The 23,000-nt window shown below is 39.6% G+C and overlaps 2 protein-coding genes across 3 annotated transcripts in view; one reads left to right on the forward strand and one right to left on the reverse strand.

Moving 5' to 3' along the window:
* Positions 1-10,562, reverse strand: part of mtch2 (mitochondrial carrier homolog 2) — a 21,562-nt gene extending 11,000 nt beyond the window's left edge. The window contains exons 1-4 of the mRNA XM_088412487.1: positions 10,438-10,562; positions 7,566-7,650; positions 1,744-1,850; positions 1-5 (exon numbers count right to left, since the gene is read on the reverse strand). The exon at positions 1-5 is cut by the window's left edge and continues 22 nt beyond it. Coding sequence (XP_088268613.1) covers positions 1-5; positions 1,744-1,850; positions 7,566-7,650; positions 10,438-10,524 — 284 coding nt within the window. The 5' untranslated portion in view covers positions 10,525-10,562. The remainder of the gene's footprint in view (positions 6-1,743; positions 1,851-7,565; positions 7,651-10,437) is intronic.
* Positions 10,563-10,785: 223 nt separating this feature from the next.
* Positions 10,786-23,000, forward strand: part of tpcn2 (two pore segment channel 2) — a 56,892-nt gene continuing 44,677 nt past the window's right edge. The window contains exons 1-5 of one of the 2 annotated variants that reach the window (XM_088412486.1): positions 10,786-11,197; positions 11,278-11,386; positions 13,505-13,650; positions 13,730-13,917; positions 21,886-21,938. In XM_088412486.1, coding sequence (XP_088268612.1) covers positions 13,776-13,917; positions 21,886-21,938 — 195 coding nt within the window. In that variant the 5' untranslated portion in view covers positions 10,786-11,197; positions 11,278-11,386; positions 13,505-13,650; positions 13,730-13,775. The remainder of the gene's footprint in view (positions 11,198-11,277; positions 11,387-13,504; positions 13,651-13,729; positions 13,918-21,885; positions 21,939-23,000) is intronic. The other variant, XM_088412485.1, reaches the window with a different exon arrangement.

The raw sequence follows: 23,000 nt of genomic DNA on the forward strand, positions 1-23,000 counted from the left end.
CATTTCTGTAACAAAAGTGAAAACAAAACAGTGAATTGTAATAAATGCTTTCTTTAAAAAGTCCGCGTATTTGACCACATTTTATTAGGAGTATGTTAAAAAAAAAAAAACCTCACATAAGCTACAAACACAGCTATAAGCAACCATCTAGCACGGGCCAAATTGAGGTAATCTCAAATTGGTATAAGATCGGAAGTTGATTTTTTTTTTTTTTTTTTTATGGCAATGGAGAATATAAACTACTTTGAACATATGACCTCCAAAAAAAGCCAAAAATATGGAGCTATCTGAAAGGAAAATGAAAACAGTTGAGTTCCTGTTGAGGGTAGAGTAAGCTTCCAGTGATGTTTCGTATATCTTGGGCTGTTAGACATGCCTCCAACTTTCCATAGGTCTTGGTGAAATGTACAATTGAGGTTCATTAGAAAGATGAAGTGAAAAAGTGAAAAAGACAGATAAAGTGTACAAAGGCTGTTTGTAATGCTTTACAAAAGTAATGTATTTACTGTAATGCATTACTTTTTGCTGTAACGCAGTAGTGTAATGAATTTCACAAAAAATAGTAATATTTTTCTCAGTACAAATGAGAGTAACGCAATGCATTAAAATGCATTTTTAACCTGAAAGTGGTGTGTCCCCCCCCCCCCCCCCCCAAAAAAAAAAAAAACACCAAAAACACGGCAAGATCGTAGGAGAAAAGTCCAGGGTAAAATGTTTCCTTTCTGTAAATAGTACCTACTATAGCAGAAGACAGGTTGAATATGGACAATACGCACACAAGATGGACATTAGCCCACTATTTTCAGTTTGGAGATAAAGACAGGAAGAATATAATCCTTAGTTGCACTTTGTGTGTGACACCTAAAAAGCTGCCTACTTTGCCAAATAGCACCAGTAATTTGACAAACCATTTAGAGCGGAGCCATTGTAATGTGAAGTTAGCGAAAAGAAAACACGCGGAGGATTGAGAGTGGGGATAAAACAAAGTTCTCTCGCTCAGGGATGTCACTTCCACCTCAAGAGGTTAGGAGACTTGTGGCGGATTATGTCGTACGTAGAAGATATGTTGCTGCTTTCCACAGGGGATTCGCCAGCATTTTGAAACCTTGTCAGCGAGATCCCTGTCGCAAAAAGCATTAATGACAAAGTAAGCAAACACTAATTTCCACTGTACATTTGCTATTAATAATAGTCTATAAATAGTTCTGGTCAATGTGTATCAAGATGAAATATACAAAAACTCATGTTAAACACAATGACGAAGATGTAGGCTAGCTGATAACGTTAGCCCCACGAAACCACCTATTTTTGAAACGCCTGTCCCTACCCTAGCTGACTGAACTTGAATTTGATAAGCACAAATGTCTCGTCCCATCCTTAACAGTTATTGCCCCGTAAATGTGTGCATCCTGCTGGTCATTTTACTTTTCCCTATCTCTCACTGCAGTTGGAACGAATGTACAGACATGAGTAACACAGCCCAGGTGTGCATCATTATTCATATGGTGTTTACTAAAGAGTGACTGCAAAAAGGAGCTATTAATTTATTATGTTGGTGCTGAGCTGTATTAGTCACCAATAGTCATCAATATCAATTAGGTCAATTAGGTCACCGCCCCCCTAACCCTCCTTCCTCCTAGTAAATCGTGGAAGGACCTTTTTATGTGCCAAGGCACAACATGTGCCTACTGATTTTTGCAAAGGTACAAATGTACAACTTGGTTTCTGTACAACTCGGCATACCTGAACAATTTTACTATGCACAACAGTGCCGATGGTGCTTGCACAAAGCCTTGGACCAAGCCCGTTGAAGAGACCCGCTTTTCCATCAATCTTGATAATGTGTTTTGCTGAAACATGAAAAAAACAATAGTTAAAAAATCTAGCTATATATCTAAAACATTAAGTGTTAATTGATTATATATCAATTTTTGCTTAGCGTTTGCTTTACCCTGGTCCTAATTAGCCCCCAAATAGCGAGCGTCAACTGTAAATATATTGTGCAAAAGTAAATTATTTAAAAAATACACTTTAAGACAGTGGTTCTCAACCTTTTTCAGTGATGTATGCCCTGTGAAAAAGTTTTTCAACCAAGTACCCCTTAACAAGTGCAAGTGCATTTGCAACTTGATAGGTAACAAGAGGTGGCACATGACATGTTGGGTCGAACCATTCTAGTATGGGGGAGAATTTGAATTTGTACAATAATGAAATTGAATCATCTACTGAACATAAAATTTGTTTTACGAACTTATATTTTCCTGAAATGATTCATTTTTTCAATATTTATTCTTAAAGGATTTTTGCATGTTTCTTTGTTTTATTTAAAATCTCGAGTACCTCTTGAAGTTCCTTCAAGTACCCCCTATTTGAGAACCACTGCTTTAAGATATAGATAACTTCCTTTTGGGTCTCTATATATCACATTGTAGCATTTTTCCTACAACATGAAATTTTATTCCTGCTTTTCATGCTTCAGAGCCCCTTTAAGTTGCGTGAAACGAATGAAAATATTCTATGATCTTTTTTCCATTTGTTCAAAAGATGCATATTTTAACAAAAAATAAACAAAGACAATGAAAGACAAATAACCCAGAGGCAGAAAAATGCCAAAAGCAAAATCTGGGGTTGTTCACCTTTAGTACAAAGAGAGCAAGGAACTGTGAAGACTTGAACGGAATAAAATGCTGCTGTCGTGTCTCGTTCTGGACACTTGGTATCACCCAGGTAGTGAGACACATTATAAAACAAATAAAGAAGTAGTAATGACATCATGTCAAATACACTGGCGATACGTGCTAAGAGTTGAGCTGTAAATGAAGTAAATTTAAAAAGAAATAAAAGTCTGGTTATTATATTCAACAGGGACCAACGCTGAATGTTTGGTAATGGCCCAGCTGACAAGCCCCGCCCAATGGGAGTACCTTCAGAACAATTTTACCTGCGCTGAGCAATAGCACGACAAAGCTAGATGCTAGTGTGTCTTGTAGGAGAGCCCAGAGCTGATTTGACTGATTGCTTGGTCACTTTTGTTAAATTCTAAGTTGTTACTAAGAGCGAGTAAAGCTCACACGCAAGTACAATGAGGGCAAAACAGAGTGATGGGATTAGAGCAGTTGCAATAAATTGGAATTTTGACTCTAAACTCGGCTTCTCAGTTTTCATGTTTGGTCAGCTACAGGCTACACACTAGATCAACGTTCGAGGGGCGTTACTCCAAGGGCAACGCCAGTCCTCCATTTTCCCAGACTAGAACTGGGACATGAAAACAGCAAGGCAAAACAGAACAGTATAGATTCAAGTAAATATGTAAATAAATAACACTGCAATCTGATAACCTTACAGTTAAAGTAGTCCTTTTTTTCTGTTAACCAAGTCTGCAATTGACTGGACATCATTTTCAGTCCTCGAATGTGACACACAGAACTGGCGCAGACGACATCCAGTCACAGTAGTGTCGCTGCCGGCTACCTGGATGGAATGAGCTGCCACATAAGGTAGGCTTATGAATTTCCTGTGGATAAACCGTAGAGTCGACACAAAATATTGTTGAATGGTGGCGGTGGAATCATGTGCCTAGTCTGAAGCTTGTGTGATTATGTGTATGTAGAGAACATTGAAATTGGTTGCCAAGTAGTTTGGCTTGAAGGAAGCTAAACGAACCTGTAGTAATTAAAAAGTTTAGCTGTGAACAATGTCTTAGAATAGTGCAGTGACCAAACTCTATTAATAAAGTGAGCATGAGTGTAAACCCTTAGCCGAGGTCTGTCAGAAAACCTCATGTTTGCTAATAATAACCCTTGCAACAGTCCTTTTATTTGAGACTTTAATTTTTATGGGTGTATTGCTAATAAACGAAAGAGGTATGTAAGTATTTTGTAACCAACGTACTCAGTCTAAGCTTACAGTTTTAGTTGTCACGTACACAGAATTTTAAAGAGAAATTTAGTTTTTTTTCTTGTATTCAGAATAATGATTGCATCTTTGCTTTTTTGTGCATTTACAAGAAATGATGCTGACAAAATGGATGGAGCACATGATCACGATGTTGTTTGTCACTAAGACAGGATATTTCCTTGCACCGACCCAAAGACATTAAATTGATCACTGAAGTAACACTTGGCTCCAGAAGATGAAGAAAATTGCCATGCCAGCAAAGATTCTCCACAACTTCTACAGATGTACAATCTCAAGTGTCCTCTCCACCGCACACATTAAGAAGGCTATCCAAAGTGTGAACAAGACCTCAAAGCGCATCTGTGGAGCAGCTTTTCCCTCACTGCAGGACATTTACCACAATAGGGTTTTGCGGAGAACACACAACCTCATTGGGGACAATACTCACCCACGGCAAAATCTGTTTGAACTGCTGCAATCAGGCAGACGCTACAGGATCCGGATTCTGAATAAATCCCTCACACACTAGTCTGCCTCATCACCAGTCACTTTACCGCACGCACACATACACTTTACTGCACAGTGCAGGAAAGCTGCTAAATACATAATATTGTGCACTATATGATATATATTTTGCACTATTATCCTCATATGTATACAATTTCTTCCACTTGAGCTATACAGTTTCTTCCACTTGATCTGCTCCAAAATATGCTTAGAATGTATTTATTAATAGTTCCTTATTATTGCCCTTATTATTCTATTATATTTTTTGTTTCTTTTATTACCTACTTTATTATTTGCTTGATTGTGGAACGTAGTCTCGGGGAAGTGAACAGAATAAGAATTTCACAATGTAGTATTACTATGCATATGACAATAAAACTCTTGAATCCTGAAAGAACAGGTTTCTTTCATTCAGGCTAAGCCGAAGTCAGGATAAGCCACACTATGAAGACATTGAAGGGCTTGAAAATGTCATAGCTTGTCCAACACAAAAATACTACTGTTTATGAGTTGCAGTCGAAAAGATGAATGCAAAAATCACGGTAAATGCATAGTAAAACATTGACAAGGTTTCCAATTTTTAATGGCACTAAATGAGCCCGACAACCTAAATTTGACATCTGCAAGGTGTACCTCTCAACCTCCCGTTTGTAAGTATTTAGAAGAGATGCCAGGACTGCATATTGAAAGTCCACATATTTGGACAATGCACTATTTTAGCCCCCTAGTGTTTTTTGTTTGCTTATCCTTTTATATCCCGCATCAAGAACATCTAAAAGAGCTGGATAACATAGGTCGAGTAATCCCTACATAGATGGGTGCACTACTAAGACAGGAGACCGCCATGTTTCACTGCAATGTTTTAGCTATGGGGTCCATACTGTGCACCTGTTGTGGCTCCATTTGTTGTGTCCGTGGATGCCTGGGGTAACCACTACCTTGCGTTGTGATTCTGCGTGCGGCAACACAGAATTTTCCTGGCATGTCAAGATTGCTGTTAATGGTGTGCCTGGATCACTGGAGCCGATTTAGAGGGTTTTCACTGACGTCACATTGTGAGAAGTAACCCGGATGCGCCGCCATTATGGAGGGACTCGACAAACGGAGTGCAATGCCATTATATCTTGGACGGATAAAACAAAATTATCAATGTCGAGACAAAAAAAAAAGCCTGTAATGGGAGCCTGTAATAGTCGAAATGTTTTCCTCGGTATGCCCGATTTGTACAACCCGAAACACGGCAATAATTGACCATTTTTCCTAACGATGTTGCAGATACACGTACTTCCCATGCAGTGCTATGGTACCGAGTACCTCAAAGATGGCATCTTCCGGGTTTATGACTCGGCTGATGACGCGCCGTGAAAGCCCTCTATTGCCCTTTCTTGCTTTCTACTTGACTGGTCAGAGTGCATGTATGAGATTAAAAATGATAAAGCATAGCTCCAAACAGAACATGGCCCTTTTTTATCGTTATTGTGTCTGGTGATTTAAAAAAATAAAAAACAAAAACAAAACAAAAAAAACAAAAAAACGTCCAGACAATCACAGCGGGAAAATAATTGCTGGTAGTGAGTAATTGTTCAGCACAACAGGTCAAACACTGAATATGTAGCCTCATCCAGTGTAGAGTCTTAGTTGACAAATATTTGAAGTTTTGTAGGTGCTTGATTGAAAATGTAGGTGCTCTATTGAGGAAAAAAAAAAAGAAAAACCTATACGGTGAAACCTCGAAACGCTTCTGTACAGGAAATATTCACTTTAAGAGTAAAAATTCGGCCAAATGTTTGCCTCTTAATACGAGAAAAAATTCAATATACAAGCGATAACTCGCATGCTCAAAGAAAAACTTGAATTCCCGAATGCAAGTAAACGTGCCATTCTACTGCCCCAGTATCCTGCACTCCCATTGGTTAGAATCCCGTACATTAATTGTCATGCTCTCCTTTAGGCTGTGCTGTACAGTACAGCTCGCTAGTGTACAACTTCTAGGCCAGCGTCATTATTGGCAATCTTGTGAAAGCGTGATCCGAAGACAACGCAGGGACATCGCAGCAAGTAGGCCAACCTCTAGATTTCAAGGCTTCACCCGGGTTCTTTGATAAATTTAAGAGGACGGCTTGCATTCATTCCGTGCTATGACATGGCAAAGCTGCCAGCGCTAACGTGGTAATGCGCTAACGTGCTAACACTCAACACTTCCCATAAAGCGCTAAGAGAGAGCTTTCTGGTGATGTGGATGCAAAAGCCTGGGTAACGGGTTGTTTATTTTTTGTGGAGTGGGTTCACCTTACTTTCGGTCCATTAGCATTCATTGTTGCATTCGTCAACTGATGAAAATTGGAATTTCAATGTTTTCTGTGTGAACCTCGTATCCAGAGGTTCTAGAGGTTCTACTGTATTCCGAAAAGACGGTCTGTGAAGATTTCCAACATGCCAAACAGACAACTGGACTGTAACTACAAGACACGTGGCTGGCTCCAGGCCCAACAGCGACCAAAGATGGTAACGGAGAAGCGGATATTACACTCGAACTTTCAATTTATTATAACAGAATTTGTAACGCTCTCTTTCATTCCAACCATACCTCTTCAGCCATGCGTTCTCACTCACGTGTGATTCACTCTGAGATACCTATTGAAAGTACTGTAGTCAACAGTCAACAGCTTGGACAAGACTGGCAAGGCAATCAGTCAATCAGCTCACGGATACTCTATGTATGTGTTTGGCTCCCCGCACGACATCGAGCAATGAGGCCATAAGTTGTCACCCACTTGAAAGTGCGTCGTTATCCCTCATTTATTTTTACTTTTATGTATCAAAATATAGTTGGAATTATGTTGCTGCTTTTATGCATAACAATATGCAGAAACCCCCTCCTCATTGGGCAGGAGTCCACTTTAAAGATGAAATGATGCAGTGAGATGGCCTGGTTCATCAATATTAGATAATATTTTGTTTTAATCAAGATTAAAATGTTTAAAAATGCATTTATAAAAGACCTTGAAAAAATGCAAATCAGATCGCAATCACACTTTGGATCATAAAAAATTTGGAATTGGATTATTTCCCATAATTGTTCAGATGTACTTGAACCTTCAGATAATCAGGCTTAATTATCATTGAACACATTCATACTAGCTTTTCAGAGTAAGACTTACCATAAGCAAACAGTCCAGGCAACTGGTAGACCTGTCTGCCAAATATGTTTCTGCCAAGGGTAGGAGGCAGTGGCTCATGTCCAACCTACGAATAACAACAATAAATACAAATAAGTTTAATACGTCTGGACTTTGTCTATGTATAAATAATAATAAATAGATTTTAAATTTATACTTTGTAATGTTTTCATACAATATACAGTGGACCCCACAAACTCACTGTGATAACCTTAGGTTCTCTTACCATATGTATGCTGACGATACTATCCTATACACTTCATCAACTTCTCTTGAGTCAACCTTTGCCAACCTTCAATTTGACTTTATCCCCTTGCAATATTCCCTGATCAATGCAAAACTAGTCCTCAATACAAACAAAACTAAAAGGATACTCTTCAACCACCCCTCCATCGCTGACCTACCCTCAATTACAGCCCTGGACGGCTTCGTAATTGAGCTGGTGAATTCACATAAATATCTGGGTATGTGGTTGGATAAATACCTAAAATTCAAACATCACATTTCCCAATTCTCATCTAAACTCCAATTCATTCTTAGTTTTCTATATAGATCCAGATCTTGTTTCTCTACTTCCACGTGAAACCGCCTTGTCAAAAACCTATTTCTATCACAGCTTGATTACGGCGACACAATCTATAGAATAGCATATCCCAATACCCTGGCAAAATTGGATCCTATTTATCACTCTGCCCTGAGATTTATAACAAATTCATCCTTCAGAACCCACCACTGCACCCCATATTCCCTCACAGGGCTATCATCCCTCAACAATCAAAGACTATCACACTGGTATCATATGACTTATAAAGTTGCTTCTGGTACCCTTCCACAATACATCTGCTGCAAATTTAGTAAGGTTCATTCCACTTTAAACCTCAGGTCAAACAGCTGGCTGCGTTTTGAGGTTCCCACTATTAGGACCGGGATTAGGACAAACTTTTTCTCCCTTTTTGGTCCATGGGCATGGAACGATTTGCAAGCCCACTTGAAACTCAGCCCTCCCATACCTTTTGCTCAATTCAAACATGCTGTCTCCAAACTCCTTGTTACTAGTTGTTCATGCAAATAATTTACTATACTGGCTGCTGCCATTAACATTTTGGTTGTTCCTTATTATTATCATCATCATCATCATTATTATTTTCTTTCTTTTATTTTCTTATACTGTCCTCCTTTCCTCCCCTCTGAACCTTTGTTTACTTTTGGTTTCTGTAAACTCCTCTCCAGGACATCCTTGCAAAAGAGATGTAAAGACTCTGGTTAAATAAAGGAAAATAAAGTATATCCCAACTTTGTGATATTCACTTTTCTTCACAGATTCAACCGATTCAAACATTTAACATCATTCAAAGATTCAACATCATTGCAACATTAAACACCTCTCCCTTCAGTGCTTACGCCTTCACACGCAATTTCTTCAGGAATTGCACATTTTCTAGTTTGAACATAAATGGTTATATGTAATGAGAAGGAGGCGACTCTCCTCGAGGTAGGAACATACAGGAAAGCAGAGAGTCAAATCATTTTGGAGGGGAAAAAGCTTTCTCTAATATCAGCTGTATTATGCAAGAATAAACTTTTATTTTTCCAACTAACATGGCTGAGTCAAGAAAGTCTTCATTTCCATCACCAATCTGCTTTGCCTGTCGACAGCTCTGGTGTACCGTTGGTTCACAGTATTTGGAATAATTTAGTTGTTATGATCCCATGAACAGAGTTATTCTCAATTTCTGTTCTTGAATGGTCAAGGGCTGGACAGTTATTAGTTTGTTGGTTGGTATGGCTCACTGCCCAATGGACATTTTCTGCTATTGCCCCTTTAAGAAAGGGAGAGAGGTGCATGATACCGGCCCTTTAAGCACCTTGGGGCCTGCATCACAGGTAGCAGTTGAGACTAATTGCAGCCACACATTTTCTGTAACGTAGTGTTTCTCATTTATTAGAAATATTCTTGGATGAAGAGCATTGGAAGTCTGTTAAAATAAATGTATCGCTTCATTGCATCGAAACCAGACCTGAGTTTTTTTTTTTTTTTGGGCAAGTACATGAGTAAGCCAAGCGCGACCATCAGTCTCAACTCGCACAGTTAGGGCAGATCTACTTCAGAAAGTAAAATACACTACACTGCCATAAAAGGCCTTTTTTTTTTTTTAACCAAATCACCACTCATTTCAATCAAAGGGTTTTGAACTCTACATAAATTGCTGTGACCAACAATGACATCTGATCACAACAACTAAAGACAACAAACATGTGATTGATGGCCCCGACATATTGAACAGGGATCCATTGCTGTCCTTTTTAAGATGACTGTACCTTCCAAATCACACTGATTAAATTTAAGAGCCAAAGTAGCAAAACTTCCAATGCAAAATTTACTTACACAGTATGTTTAAATCTCTAATCATTATCAAGCTACCACCTCTTCAAAGAGTGATTTAAAAATAGTTAGGAAAAAACTCCGGAACCTAAAGGGTTAATATAATTCACCTCCACCCGACTTATCGCTCACAAAATGAGGGAAGGTCAAAAGGACATTCTACGAACAGTGAAAATGTTTCGTGGTCGTGCAGACGTCACAGTTTACGGTAGCGTTGTGTTAAAAAAAAATATTCTGTATACTTAAATCTGTCGTAAGCATAAATGTGATACAAAATGTATTGTAGATCACCAAAGCTAAAAGCTAAGAATGTAAAAACGGGAGGGGAACATTGTTTTCATTCATGTTTAACAGTTCTCTGTAAGGTAATGGTCAGCTATGAGCTTAAACAGGTGAATTAAGAAATATCGATGATCCCATATCATGACAACTTTCCAGCAGCTGCCATTGAACTGAATCTAACCCTCTTACCTGAACCAATACTTTTATGTACATCAAAGGATGAGACAGGACAGTGAGCCCAGATCCCAAGATTACTTGGCCGCAAGTGTCCGCCATTTTTAGCACTACAGCTTTACCGGAAGTTATTCTTTGCACTTTCTTTGTAGGACGTACAGACGCGTCCCGCGGAGTTATACGCGAATGGATATTTACAATACCGCGTACTCCCAATCGGGAAAAGTAAAGCCACCAGCGGCCATTTTACGATGACACCTGCAGCGCCTGCCTAACTTGGATGCATTAATTTCTCCAAAAGTTTGACATCATTTTCCGTCTCAATGGCAAAAAGGAGCCACCGTGCATAGCAGGCGGTTTTACCAATAAGTCGGGGAGAAATGTACATTTGATCGATAATGATGTAAAGTTTTATTTTCTCTTATACAGTATACCTGTGGCGGCTCGGAGGAAGAGTGGTTGGTTAGCACGTCCGCCTCACAGTCCAGAGTCCTGAGTTCAATTCCAGCTGGCTTTGGCCTTCCTGTGTGGAGTTTGCATGTTCTCTTAACAGAAGATGTTCTCTTCTGTTATTTAAAATGTACAATATACACTTAATTGTTGATGCAAACAACAAAGTTTATTCCTTGAGAGGTTTTATTTCTTCATACAAAAATCCTAACATAAATTACGCGCTGATACATCTTTCGTCGTATAATGAGAATTGCCAGGAGCAATGGCAATGTAAAATGGCTGGCATCTGACTTCAGCCGTTGGATAATAATTTCTATAGCTGGTTAGTCTCCTAATTACCGCCATCTAGTGTTGACTTTCGTAATGACAGACGCGACACTAACCAATAGTGTTTGAATGCAGGTCATGAAATGGGAACTTGCCATCCCTGGCCCGCCCCCCAGCCCGCAATGGCCGAATGAAACATCAGAGACCCGTCTGAAACGACCAAAAATTCACGAGAACCTCTCCTGTAAGTAATGGCAACCTCGCACCCGCCTCTTTCCTGGAATGGCCAATAGTAATGGAAAACAGCACGTCCTTGCTTGCCCTGCAGATAGTCTTTAGTACATGAAAAAAAAGCATGTTTTTTATTCTACTGTAGTTTTATAATATAATAGAAAAAACGAATTTAAAAAAATTATATATATATATATATATATATATATATATATACAGTATATAGAAATGTTATACAATGTATAAAGTTACACAAATGACATATTTCATTTGAACAAATAAGAATGAATGTCTTGAATCATTTTACCTTTCCAATTGTTTATAAACATAAGAGAATCAGAGTAAAGCTCAACATCAGTTTTGAATACTTTAAAATAGAGTGATTTTTTTTAAAAATGGCTTTGTGAATTTGAAATTTCCCTGACATAATAAAAATGACAATAATGCAATATTTACAATAAGTACCTTTTTCATTGAAATACACGGTTCCCTCCCTATTTTGCGCTTTATCTTTCGCCGTCTCTGTGCTTCACTTTTTTTCATTAAAAAAAAAACAAACTCTATTGTAGAGAGAAATTATAAGGAAGGAGGATTACAACAGGATTATTTGCGAAAAACTGGAGGAGTCTGCTGAGAACTCCACCTCAGCCACAACTGCATGGTCCAGAAGGACAATTATGCTAAACACACTGCCAAAGAAATGGACAAGCACAATGATGTGAATGTCACATTTCACAATTCAGACTTCTGACCTGAATCCGACCAAGAATTTGTTGGGAAACTTGAAGATGAGTTTGGTGGCTCGGAAATTCACCCATCTGATCCATTGTGAAGCCTTAACTGTGAACAATGGGCACATATTTCACAAGGAGTATTGCAGAATGCAGGGCGGCTCGGTGGCGCAGTGAATAGCACGTCTGCCTCAAAGTTCAAAGGTCTTGTTTCAAATCCACTTGGCTCTGGCCTTCCTGTGTGGAGTTTGCATGTTCTCCCCGAGCCCGTGTGGGTTCTCTCCGGGCACTCCGGCTTCCTCCCACTCCCCGAAATACATGCATGGCAGGTGAATTGGACATACTGAATTGTCCTTAGGTGTGATTGGGCGCGTGTTTGGTCGTTTCTCTCTGTGCGACCTGCAATTGGCTGCCAACCAGGATGTCCCCTGCCTACTGCCCGAAGCCAGCTGAGATAGGCGCCAGCAAACCTGCGACCCCTGTGGGGATAAGCGGCTATAGAAAATGGATGGATTGCAGAATGCTGCATGATACATACAGGAACTGTCTGGAGACAATTTAAAAAAAACAAAAGCTATGGTATTGATTATAAATAAACAAAATACTTTTGAACATAGCAATTTTTGATTCATCAATAAAATACCCGTTAAATTTTGAGTTTCTTCAACTGTGTCTTGTTTTGATTTTATTCCTTCACACATAACCCATGAAGAAACTTTTTCAAGTTTTGTCACCAAAATAATGAAGTAATGAAGTAAAAAAAAACTTAAAAAAAAAAAACTTTTCTTTTACATTTGAGGACAAGTGTATATATATATATATATATATATATATATATATATATATATATATATATATATATATATATATATATATATATATATATATATATATATATGCCGACTGTGATCTGACAGTAGCTGTAATGAAAATCTAGGCTTAAATATGACACGCGACAGCTGGGAAGGGAACATTAGGCCGGGGAAGCGGATTGGTGGACACACGAGGGGCAGGTAACGTAGACAGGTGGTCCTAATCAAAACTAACGCAGGGATGCACAAGAGGAGCTGAAGCAGGAACTAAATAAACAGAAAAGATCAGAACCCCCTAAAGTAAACCCAAAGCCAAAAACCAACTGAGCATGACACATCCAATACCCTACACATTTTCTCAGGTAGCATAAATACATTGACAAGTACAATAATGAAGATATGGCTCAGTTTATCATAGTTTAAAACGTGTGTGTCTGTGTGTAAAATTGATCTTTTTTTTTAACCCTTATATTTAGCATCTCTACGATTTCATTTTGCACTTTGGCCATGTGCAGTTTTTCTTCATTCAGAGACAATATTTTGTTTGAATGTTCACAATGTCCTTTTCTTATTTTCTTTTCCCACCAGCAAACCTTTGTTGCTGTTATTGCAACACAACGTGGGGCGTGTAGGTAGAGTATAGAGGGAAGTCGGTGTAAAATGGTATCATTGAAGCGGCACAGTCATAACTTCCTGATGTTCCCCATGAAAAGAGCACCACGTCGTCAAATTTGGTAAGCCGAAAATTAATTCTTTAGAAAGCTGGTCAGCAGTGGCACTTCCCACTAAACATTGACATGTTTACTTTTACAGTTGATAGGCTGAAGTCGGACAACGTAGTAACGCGTTACTTTCTTAAATGGAATCACAACATCTGCTGGCGACATGCCCCGATGGAACTCGAAGATATTCCGGATGCTCGTCTGCGAGAGAATATGAAGACCCAACAAGGCGAAAGAACTCGGTCGCATGCCGTTTAGGACGTGTCAATGGACAAAAAGGTGACCTTCTTGATGTTTTATTTAAAATCAATCATGAGTGGATACTACTCCCACTCAGCAAGCCGCAGTAGAAACATCGTTGTTTCTAGTTAAAAAGCTGACATACCATAGATGTCACAGTGTGGTGCACCTTGCAGTTATATGACATAATTTCGTCTACGCCATCTCAAGGTAGTTTATCGTCTATAAAATTAATGTGCAAAGTTGAAATCGAGTTTAAAAAAGGGAGGGGGGGGGGTTGCTTTGTGGTCGTCTTCATTTTGGCATTTTATATCAGGGGTGACTAACCCCTTCTAACTCGGGGGTTGCTTGACTGAAGGAAAACTGTGGTCAAGCCTCCTTCCAGTCGAAAAGACGACGTCGAGCATTTCATTTTTTCATACTCGGCATTACGGTAAAGCGCCGATGACAAGAGGTGTTCGTCACCTTCAAAATAAATGCTTCCGTTTGGCCTACATCAGTGCTTCTCAATTATATTTTGCAAAGACCCCCCCCTAACTCAGAAAAGAGAAACCGCTCCCCACTTGCCACGCCGAGCTAATATAAGATTATCTATTAAAAAATGTTTAACTGAAACTCTGTCATTTTTAATATAAATAAAAGGAAAAGGCAATATAAAACAACTTTCAACAAGTGTTAACTACTTCTTTTTTTTACTGCATTTGTACAAGTTAAAAGGTTTGTTGAAGCAAGAAAAAAACCTGTGCATCAAAGTGCCTGAAAAAAAGATGCCAATCCCTCTTTTATCATAATTACACTTCACATGGCCAAACCAAATCCTTACCCTTGTGGTCATCCCCCACCCCTCCCACACACACACACACACACACACACACACACACAATAAAGCAACCTGTGAAAACAAATATGAAGGTTGATTTTATGAGATGGAAATTAAAATAGTTTCAAACCAGCAGGCTGAATTTAAATCTATACAATCCATCCAATACAGTGGGCCTCTGTGTTACGAGATTTATCCGTTCCGCGGTTGGGCTCGTAAGATGGATTCACCGTATGGCGGGCAAACCAAACCTATGTAAATAGCTAATGCATTTAGAACCCCGGGTGAAAACATCAAAATTGTACATACTAAATTGTACATATTAAAAATTGGTACCAAAATAGTATAGTAAGTGTTACGTATATACATCTATACAATCAGAAAACATCATAAATAAAAAATATTTAAAGGATTCATTTACCTTTGAGTGCCTCTTGTTATGCCCATATTTCCTAGTTAGGGTCGTATTTCTTGATTATATCCAGCTTTGTTTCCATATAGAACCCCAGATAAAAACATCAAAATTGTACATGCATGATAAAAAATCGGAAACAAAATAGTATAGTAAGTGCTACGTATACATAATATACACGTATACAATCAGAACACTTCATAAATAAAAATTATAGCTCATGATTATGCCCATATTCTCTAATTAGCGTGATCTCCAGCATTGTTTCCATATAAATCGTCTTCTTCTCTCTTTAACATCACTAGCAATCTTGGAGCACATGGCTAACCCTTTCAAGTTTGAATTAAGCAGTAAAGTGCACTATAAATACGGTTTTGTAACTTCTCGTGATAGAACAAAGATTTATCATTTTGCTATTTTGAAATGAGTGAGGCCCACCAATAGCAGTCCGTGAGGAGACTCTGACCAATAGCAGACCAGCATTGACCAGTACTGTATTTATCACGGTATTGGCCACTTGATTGCGACAAAACTTTTTTTTTTTTTTGGCAGACAAGTATTGCCATGAAGCGAGGGACACGCAGTGTAAAAAAAGAATAATAAAGGTGCTGTCGGAGAAAATATTGGCTCTGCCATATCCCGGAAAAGTGAACGTTCTCAGGATCCACAGTATAGTGCACAGCAACCACTCCACTCCTCTCGCGTGATACTGTTGCGTGAAAAGCGAACTTCATCTTGACCTTGCGACAAAACGCCTCGCATAGAGCGTAAATGACGCGCTCCATCATAAAGCATAAAGCATAAAGCTTGGTTCTTTCTGTGAAATCTCTGTCAAATCGTCGCATACTCTCATGGTTTTCGATCTCATGTTAAACCTGCTGGACCCCAAGCCTGATTGTCTCCTGCCACTTGAATGACACATGAATAAATAACTGGAATCAACTCATACCTACCTCAAGTGCTCCTGGGTCCTATCCTATCCCGTTACATTACGATCTGACCAGACATGGGCCCAGCAGAAGGCTCTCAGCGGCAGTCAAGACGCTGCCACTCAGCACGCTCATACGCCCAGCCTGCAAGCCATTTCCGTTCCCCTCGTGCAAGACCCCTCATTTGTTCCTCTGTACTCTTTTCACCCAAGCTCTTGCATGTCTCCTTCCACTACCGTTCCGTCTCTTCATTGTTTTTTGGACTCTGATGTTTCAGATTTTTCTGATACAGAAGAGGTTTCCCCTCACTGACTATTCCTTCTAATTTTGGGTCTGACACTGATTTTGATTATCCTAGTCCTTTTTCTTCCGCAGATTATGATGTTGATACAGACATTGATTTTTCCCAAGGCTATGCTAGCACATGTATATTTTTGTCATGTTGTTCGTTTGCCGATTCTGAGTCCACGCCTACTTCTAATCGTGACCTTTACTTGATTACTATGGTTGCCAGTCAGATTCACAAAATTCGGTCCTTTTTCCTAAATCATGTTTCTACTCCCCTTTCTTTTGACAACATAAATCTGAGCTACTCTCTTGTGAATCTGTTGCCATTCACTCTATTCAGATGCACATTCCCTAGTTCATTCAGTTCCTTGTGTCTCCGGTATTCCCCATGCTCAATGGCGGCAGGCTAATGTGTTTATGACTTTCTTTCCTTGTCGGTTGGAGTCCTCTGTCCCTGTTCCTGAGCCTCGTGAGCTGGAGGTCTCATTCCCTGTTCCAGCGCCTCGTAGTTTGACTACTGTTCCTGATCGCTTTCAGCATCTAGTTCCTACTCTTGCCTCTTGTCAGGGTCCTGTTCCTGTTTTTCATCAACGTTTGTTAATGTTCCCCTTTAGCGGTTGGTCTTTGCTCCAAGTCAGCACCAGGCCTCCGTCTCTGCCCAAGTCAGTGTCAGGCCTCCGTCTCTGCTCCAAATCGCAGCTGCCCTCAGTCCCTGCACTTGTAATGCGAGTGTGAAGCCGCCCTCTGTCTCAGCTAAGGCTGCGCAAGTCCAGCTATGCAATTCTGGGTGTCACCCTCTGTCCCTGCCAAGGCAGCGCAAGTCTGGCAGCCGCCTTCTGTCTCTGCTAGGGCGGCACGAGTCCTGCAGTCGTCCTCCGTCTGGTTTCCAATGACTCAAGCTCTGCGGCCGTGCTCCATCCAAATTCTGGCGGCAAGCGTCCTGCGGCCGCCATCGATCTGGGTTGCGCCATAATCCCTGCAGTCACCATCCAGCCAGGATGTGGCAGCGCACAGCTCTCGGTTGCTCACCAACTCATCTCAGATGGCGCATGCCCTGTGGCCGTTCTCTGGCCTAGTTCCGGCGGCACTCATCTTGTGGTCGTGCCCTGTTTTGGCGGCTCACGGTGTGTGATCGCCATTCAACTTTGTTGCAGCGGCGCTTGTCGTGCATCCTCCCTTCATCCATGCTCTGGCAGTATACAACCACCTACCAACCCTGCTGCAGCAGTGTACAACAGCATATGGGATCTCGCTCTTCTGTGTTGCATCCTAGATGCCCACCCAACTACATATGCCTTGCATCTCTCATGTGGCATCCAAATCTCAACATTGACTGCTCCTGTTGCTTGGGCCTTGTTCCCTCATCCCAAAGACAGGACTCTTCACTTGTCTGATCACTTTCATGTCTGACTTGTCTGCCTGTTTCGGATCTTGCTTGTCTTGCTCCATCCAGTCTTGTTTTGTCTGCCTGTGCCTTGACTCTGTCTGACTTGGACTTTGCAAATGCCTGCCATCCTGCCTAATCTGTCTGTTCCTAATTTTGCTTGTCCTCCGAAAGCGTGGTTACCAAACAGTGTAGCCTGGTGCTCACGTGAGTAACCCACGAAAAATAAACACGTGCACCCCTGTATACATCAGGACATAAGGACAATGTTAGTATGTATTAACCTGCGATGCATGTTTTTGGAGTTTGGGAAGCCGAAGTGCCTAGAGAGAACCCACACGCGCTCAGGAAGAACATGCAAACTCCACACAGGAAGGCCAAAGCAAGGTGGATTTGAACTCAGGTCCCTTTAACTGTGAGGCGGACATGCCATTCACTGTACCACTGAGCCGCCCTAAAACAAAACAAGATAAAATACAAAGCAATGTATGCAAACTCCGAATTAATTCACAAGCACATATTATTCACAGAAATACATGAATGAAAATACTGTCTATACTGCACTAAATATGTTACAATTGTAACTGATAATGCTCCCTATATGGTCAAAGATAAACAAAATTCAATTACTGTATTTTGCGCGCTGGATTATAAGGCTCACCTTCAATGAATGGCCTATTTTCCAAAAAAAAACCAAAACAAAAAACAAAACGCACATAGAGTTGAAACGACAAAATTGGTTGGAGTTGCATTATGCATCCACTAGATAGAGTTGTGTTATGCATCCACTAGATGGTGCTGCACTAACGGGAATATACAGTGGACCCCCGTGTTACAACCTCCCTCATTTATGAAATTTTCATTTTGCGACGTGGAATACTGAGTTTTTTTTATCCCCTCTTTATGACATTTTACCGGTAATGAGAACAAAACAACTGTCATGACCCTAGGAGCTTGGCTGTATTTGTGTTGTTTTGCCTCCATCTGCTGGCGTTTTTAGGTATTTGCACTTATTTACTATTGCCATCTAACTGCTTCCATGCGACCGGTGAATACAATGCTGGTCTGCTATTTGTCAGTGTCTCCTCATGGAGATGGTGGTCTGCAATTGGTCGGCTTCACTTGTTTCATAATGGCGGAAGGGTAAAGCTTTGTTCGATTGTGAGTGGTTACAAAACCGTATTTATAGTGCATTTTACTGCTTAATTCAAACTTAAAAGGGTTAGCCATGGGTCCCAAGATTGCTAGTGATGTTAAAGAGAGAAGACGACGATTTATATGGAAACAATGCTGGAGGTCACCCTTATTAGGGAATATGGGCGTAATATATTTTATTTTATTTTTTATTTATGAAGTGTTGTGATTGTATACGTGTATATTATGTATACGTAGCAGTTACTATACTATTTTGGTACCAATTTTTATTATGTATGTACAATTTTGATGTTTTTATCTGGGGTTCTAAACGCATTAGCTATTTAACATAGGTTTGGATTGCCTGTCATACGACGAATTCGCCTTACGACCTCAACTGAGGAAAGGATTAATGTCGTGACATGGGGGCCCACTTTAAAATCAACCAGCAAACTCATCAAACTTTATTCATGGAATATAAACTTTATTAATACAATATAAGGGTTCTCACAACTGCCAAAATGAATAAACAGCTTTTTTATTTCAGTACTATCTGAAGAATGGGGGAAAACTTTTTTTGAATAAATGTATTATGTATGCATAAAACGTTGTATGGATATTAAACTATGGAATAGTTGTTATTAAAAAATAATTTGGATAAAACAGAGAAGGTGTTATTGGTAATTGCTCTTACTAAACAGGAGCCGCAGAACACAGAATTGATCAAGATCAAGCCATGCCATGGCACCCCTTTGAATTTTCCCCTCGGCATGCATTACATAAACCTGTTATTCTGATATGGAGCAGCAAGAAGTTATGAATAAATGAAAGTGTCAGGGTTATCTTTAAAAGAAGACTAAGACAAGCCCAGCTGCTGAGCAGCAAAATAGTAACTCAGACCAACCAAGACTGACTTTTCTTTGCCGGCAAAGGGAAGGCTTGGCTTACACTCTCATGCTCGCCAAAAGCTTTCCAAGCCCAACTGTTCCCGCCTGCTTTTTATTCATTCAGCAAAGCATTGCAAATTACAAGACATGACAAAAAGAGCCAGCCGGGCGCCACCAACAGCTGGGCTAAGGTCCCAGCTTACACTTTCCTGCATCTACAACTTTATCTAAGGACTGGGGCGAGATGAAATAGGACTGCACAGATAGATAGCAATGCACACTATTCTAGACAAGAAATAAGCGCCTAAGGCAAACAACCTAATATATGATTCCCTTCACAGAAAGTCAGGGAAATTTATAAACGGCAAACATGCAACAGTATGAGTGAAGAGCCCAGCAACGCCGCCATCTTCTCAATTTTCCCTCCGCATCCATGACATTTTTGACCTGCTATTCGGATATGGAGCAGCAAGGAGTTAAGAATAAATGAAAGACAGAAATTTTAAACGACAAACATACAACGGTATGTGTGAAGAGCCAAGTGCAGGTGAACGTGTGGTGCCGCCGTCTTTTAAATTTTCCCTCGGCATGCATTACATATTTTTGATCTGCTATTCTGATATGGAGCAGTAAGAGGTTACGAATAGATGAAAGTTAGGGAAATTGAAAAGACAAACATGCACTAGTATGAGTGAGGTGCCAAGCGCACGTGAACCTGCGGTGCTGCTGCCGTCTTCTTATTTTTCCCTTCGTATCCTTCACATATTTTTAACCTGGTATTTCTATATGGAGTAGCTAGAAGTTAAGAATAAACAAAAGACAGGGAACTTGAAAAGACAAGCATGCACCGGTATGGGTGGGGTGCCATGCACAGCTTCCTCAGAGTCCTCCCCAAAAAAAAAAATTGTTTTTTTGGCTCAAGCCTGCAAATCAAGTCAATTAATCGGGCTCGGATTATAAGGCGCACCGTCAGCTTTAAAAATGTTTTTTTAAGGCTTTTAGGTGCGCCTTATAGTGCGGAAAATACGGTACATATCTGGTCTGTCAATGTCCTGAGAAATAATCTTATTTTTCTTTCAGGCAACATAAGTAATATTGTTTTCTTATTTTTTTTTGTTTGTTTTTTTTGTTTGGGCAACAGTTCACATATGTTGGCACTGCGATTTCCTGTGAAATGACAATGTATGTATCTTTTTTTGGTTTCATTTTGTTTTATATTATAAAAGCTATACAATTTACAGCTAGCTTCAAAGAGTAGCAGTTGTCCTTATGCTTCTCTTTTGTGAGAAAAGGCATGCTTCTTACAATTTAAAACTGAATAAATGTAAAAAAAAAAAAAAAAAAAACTTTTTCTCAGAGCAAATATGTGTAAAATGATGATTCTTTGCACATCTATAAATTCAAGCAGAAATCGTTCTTAATTTTATCTAATAAATTGTATTTTATATTTACTGTGTGTTGAACAAAGATAGGAAAATCAGGTCCAGGAAGTAAATACCCATTTTTGTTGCACACCTGTACATTTAAAATGAAGGCATTGTATTCTATTCTATTGCTCACTGATGCTCAAAAGTGGTCATTTTAACATAACAGTGTTTGTCCATTTAATCTCCGAGCCCTTTTTATATTGCCTTGTGGAGGGTAATCGATAGAGTGAGAGGTATTTTGAGGCTGATGTACTGTATAGTCCCTCCCTCCCCCCAAAAAAACCCCCCAAAAAACAAATAACACACACACACACACAAATTGCTGTCTCTGTGCGACCCGCAAAAATTAACTTCCAATGTCCTAGTATCCCAAAGTGCCAGAACTCCAACCAAAATGAGGGTCCTATACAGATGCTTGAGGTCTTCTTGAATTTTCTTTTTTAGAGTCGACTTAGAGTGACTAACCAACACGAAGGCAGAATGGGAGCTTCTGTTGAGTACAAATTAGACCAGTCAGACCAGTTACACACACAACATCTGACAGGCATTTCTGTTTATCTTTGAAAGCATTAAACATGCGGCCTTATTATATGTCAGGGAATATTGTGAATGTCGACCAGTCGATACAGAACTATTAATTTTATAATGTGCTTACTTTTGCAATATTTTAAGATTTCACTGACACAATGATGGTCTTGCTACTTTCATCGGTCTCTCTTCCGACAGATGAGGAGCTCTACATTCAACAAGCTGTTATTCTCATTGAAGATGCCATTCAGGTAACTAAAATGGTTCAAATTGTTGTGCTTTTAATAGATTGTTTTAGGTGGAACATTTGATTGTGAATTGAATGCATTGAGGGTAGTCCGTAACAAATAGTTAAGTGTTACATTTATTTGACTAACATATGGTATTATAAACTTTCTGTCCCTGATGCTTTCTGTTCAAATATGCTTTGATTGCAACAGTGTAACTCACATCATGTTTCTTAAAAAAGAACGGTGACTACTTTTTAACATCTATGTTTGTATTGACCCAATGTATGAGGTGGAAGTGTGTATTTTTTTACCAGATCTGACTGATTACTTTCTGAATGGAAATTTATTCTCAGTCAGCTTTTTATTAGAGACAAATGCATATATTAATTTAAGTTTTGTATCAATTTCAGCTGGTTGTTGTTGTTGTTGTTATTATATGGTTACTTTTTACAATTGTGTTTTCAGTAATATTAGGTCCTCTATAGGTGGAACTTGTCTTGTCAGTCGACTACACTGATCTGATTGCCGATATCCAATGAACTAAAACACTTCCAAAACTAGTACAAGTACAATGGACCCCTGTCCAACATGTTTCACCAACACCGCCCAAGGATGTACTGTGTACTCAGAGTTTCAGACAAGTAAAACACCCTGTGGGGTTTTGTTCTAACTGCCATTCTGGGTGTTCGAGGGGGAGCTGTGTGGTGGGCATTAGGACCATGCCTCTCACCCAGCAGGCAAATTGGAAAGAACCTTTGATACTTTGAAACTTGTAACTTTGACGATTTAGACCAGTGGTTCTCAAAGTGGGGTCCGCGGACCCCCGGGGTTCTGTGGCCTGACTGCAGGGGGTCCGTGAAATAATTTGTATTATTCATGAATTTTCAATAAAGCAATCAATTCAACCAGTTTAATTTGTCAAAATGCATTTTGTTTCTATGATTGCTTGCTAACAAGTTGATGAAGCCAGCAAAGCTAAAGCAGCATGTGATTTTAAAATGCTGTTTTTGATTAAATAATTGGCGGCTGCTTGGGAGATATTGACAGATGTTGTTTTTTTTTTTGTTTTGTTTATGCAAACAA

Source organism: Hippichthys cyanospilos, chromosome 4 (assembly GCF_059441005.1).
Source record: "Hippichthys cyanospilos isolate Australia breed blue-spotted pipefish chromosome 4, RoL_Hcya_1.0, whole genome shotgun sequence".
Classification (NCBI taxonomy): domain Eukaryota; kingdom Metazoa; phylum Chordata; class Actinopteri; order Syngnathiformes; family Syngnathidae; genus Hippichthys; species Hippichthys cyanospilos.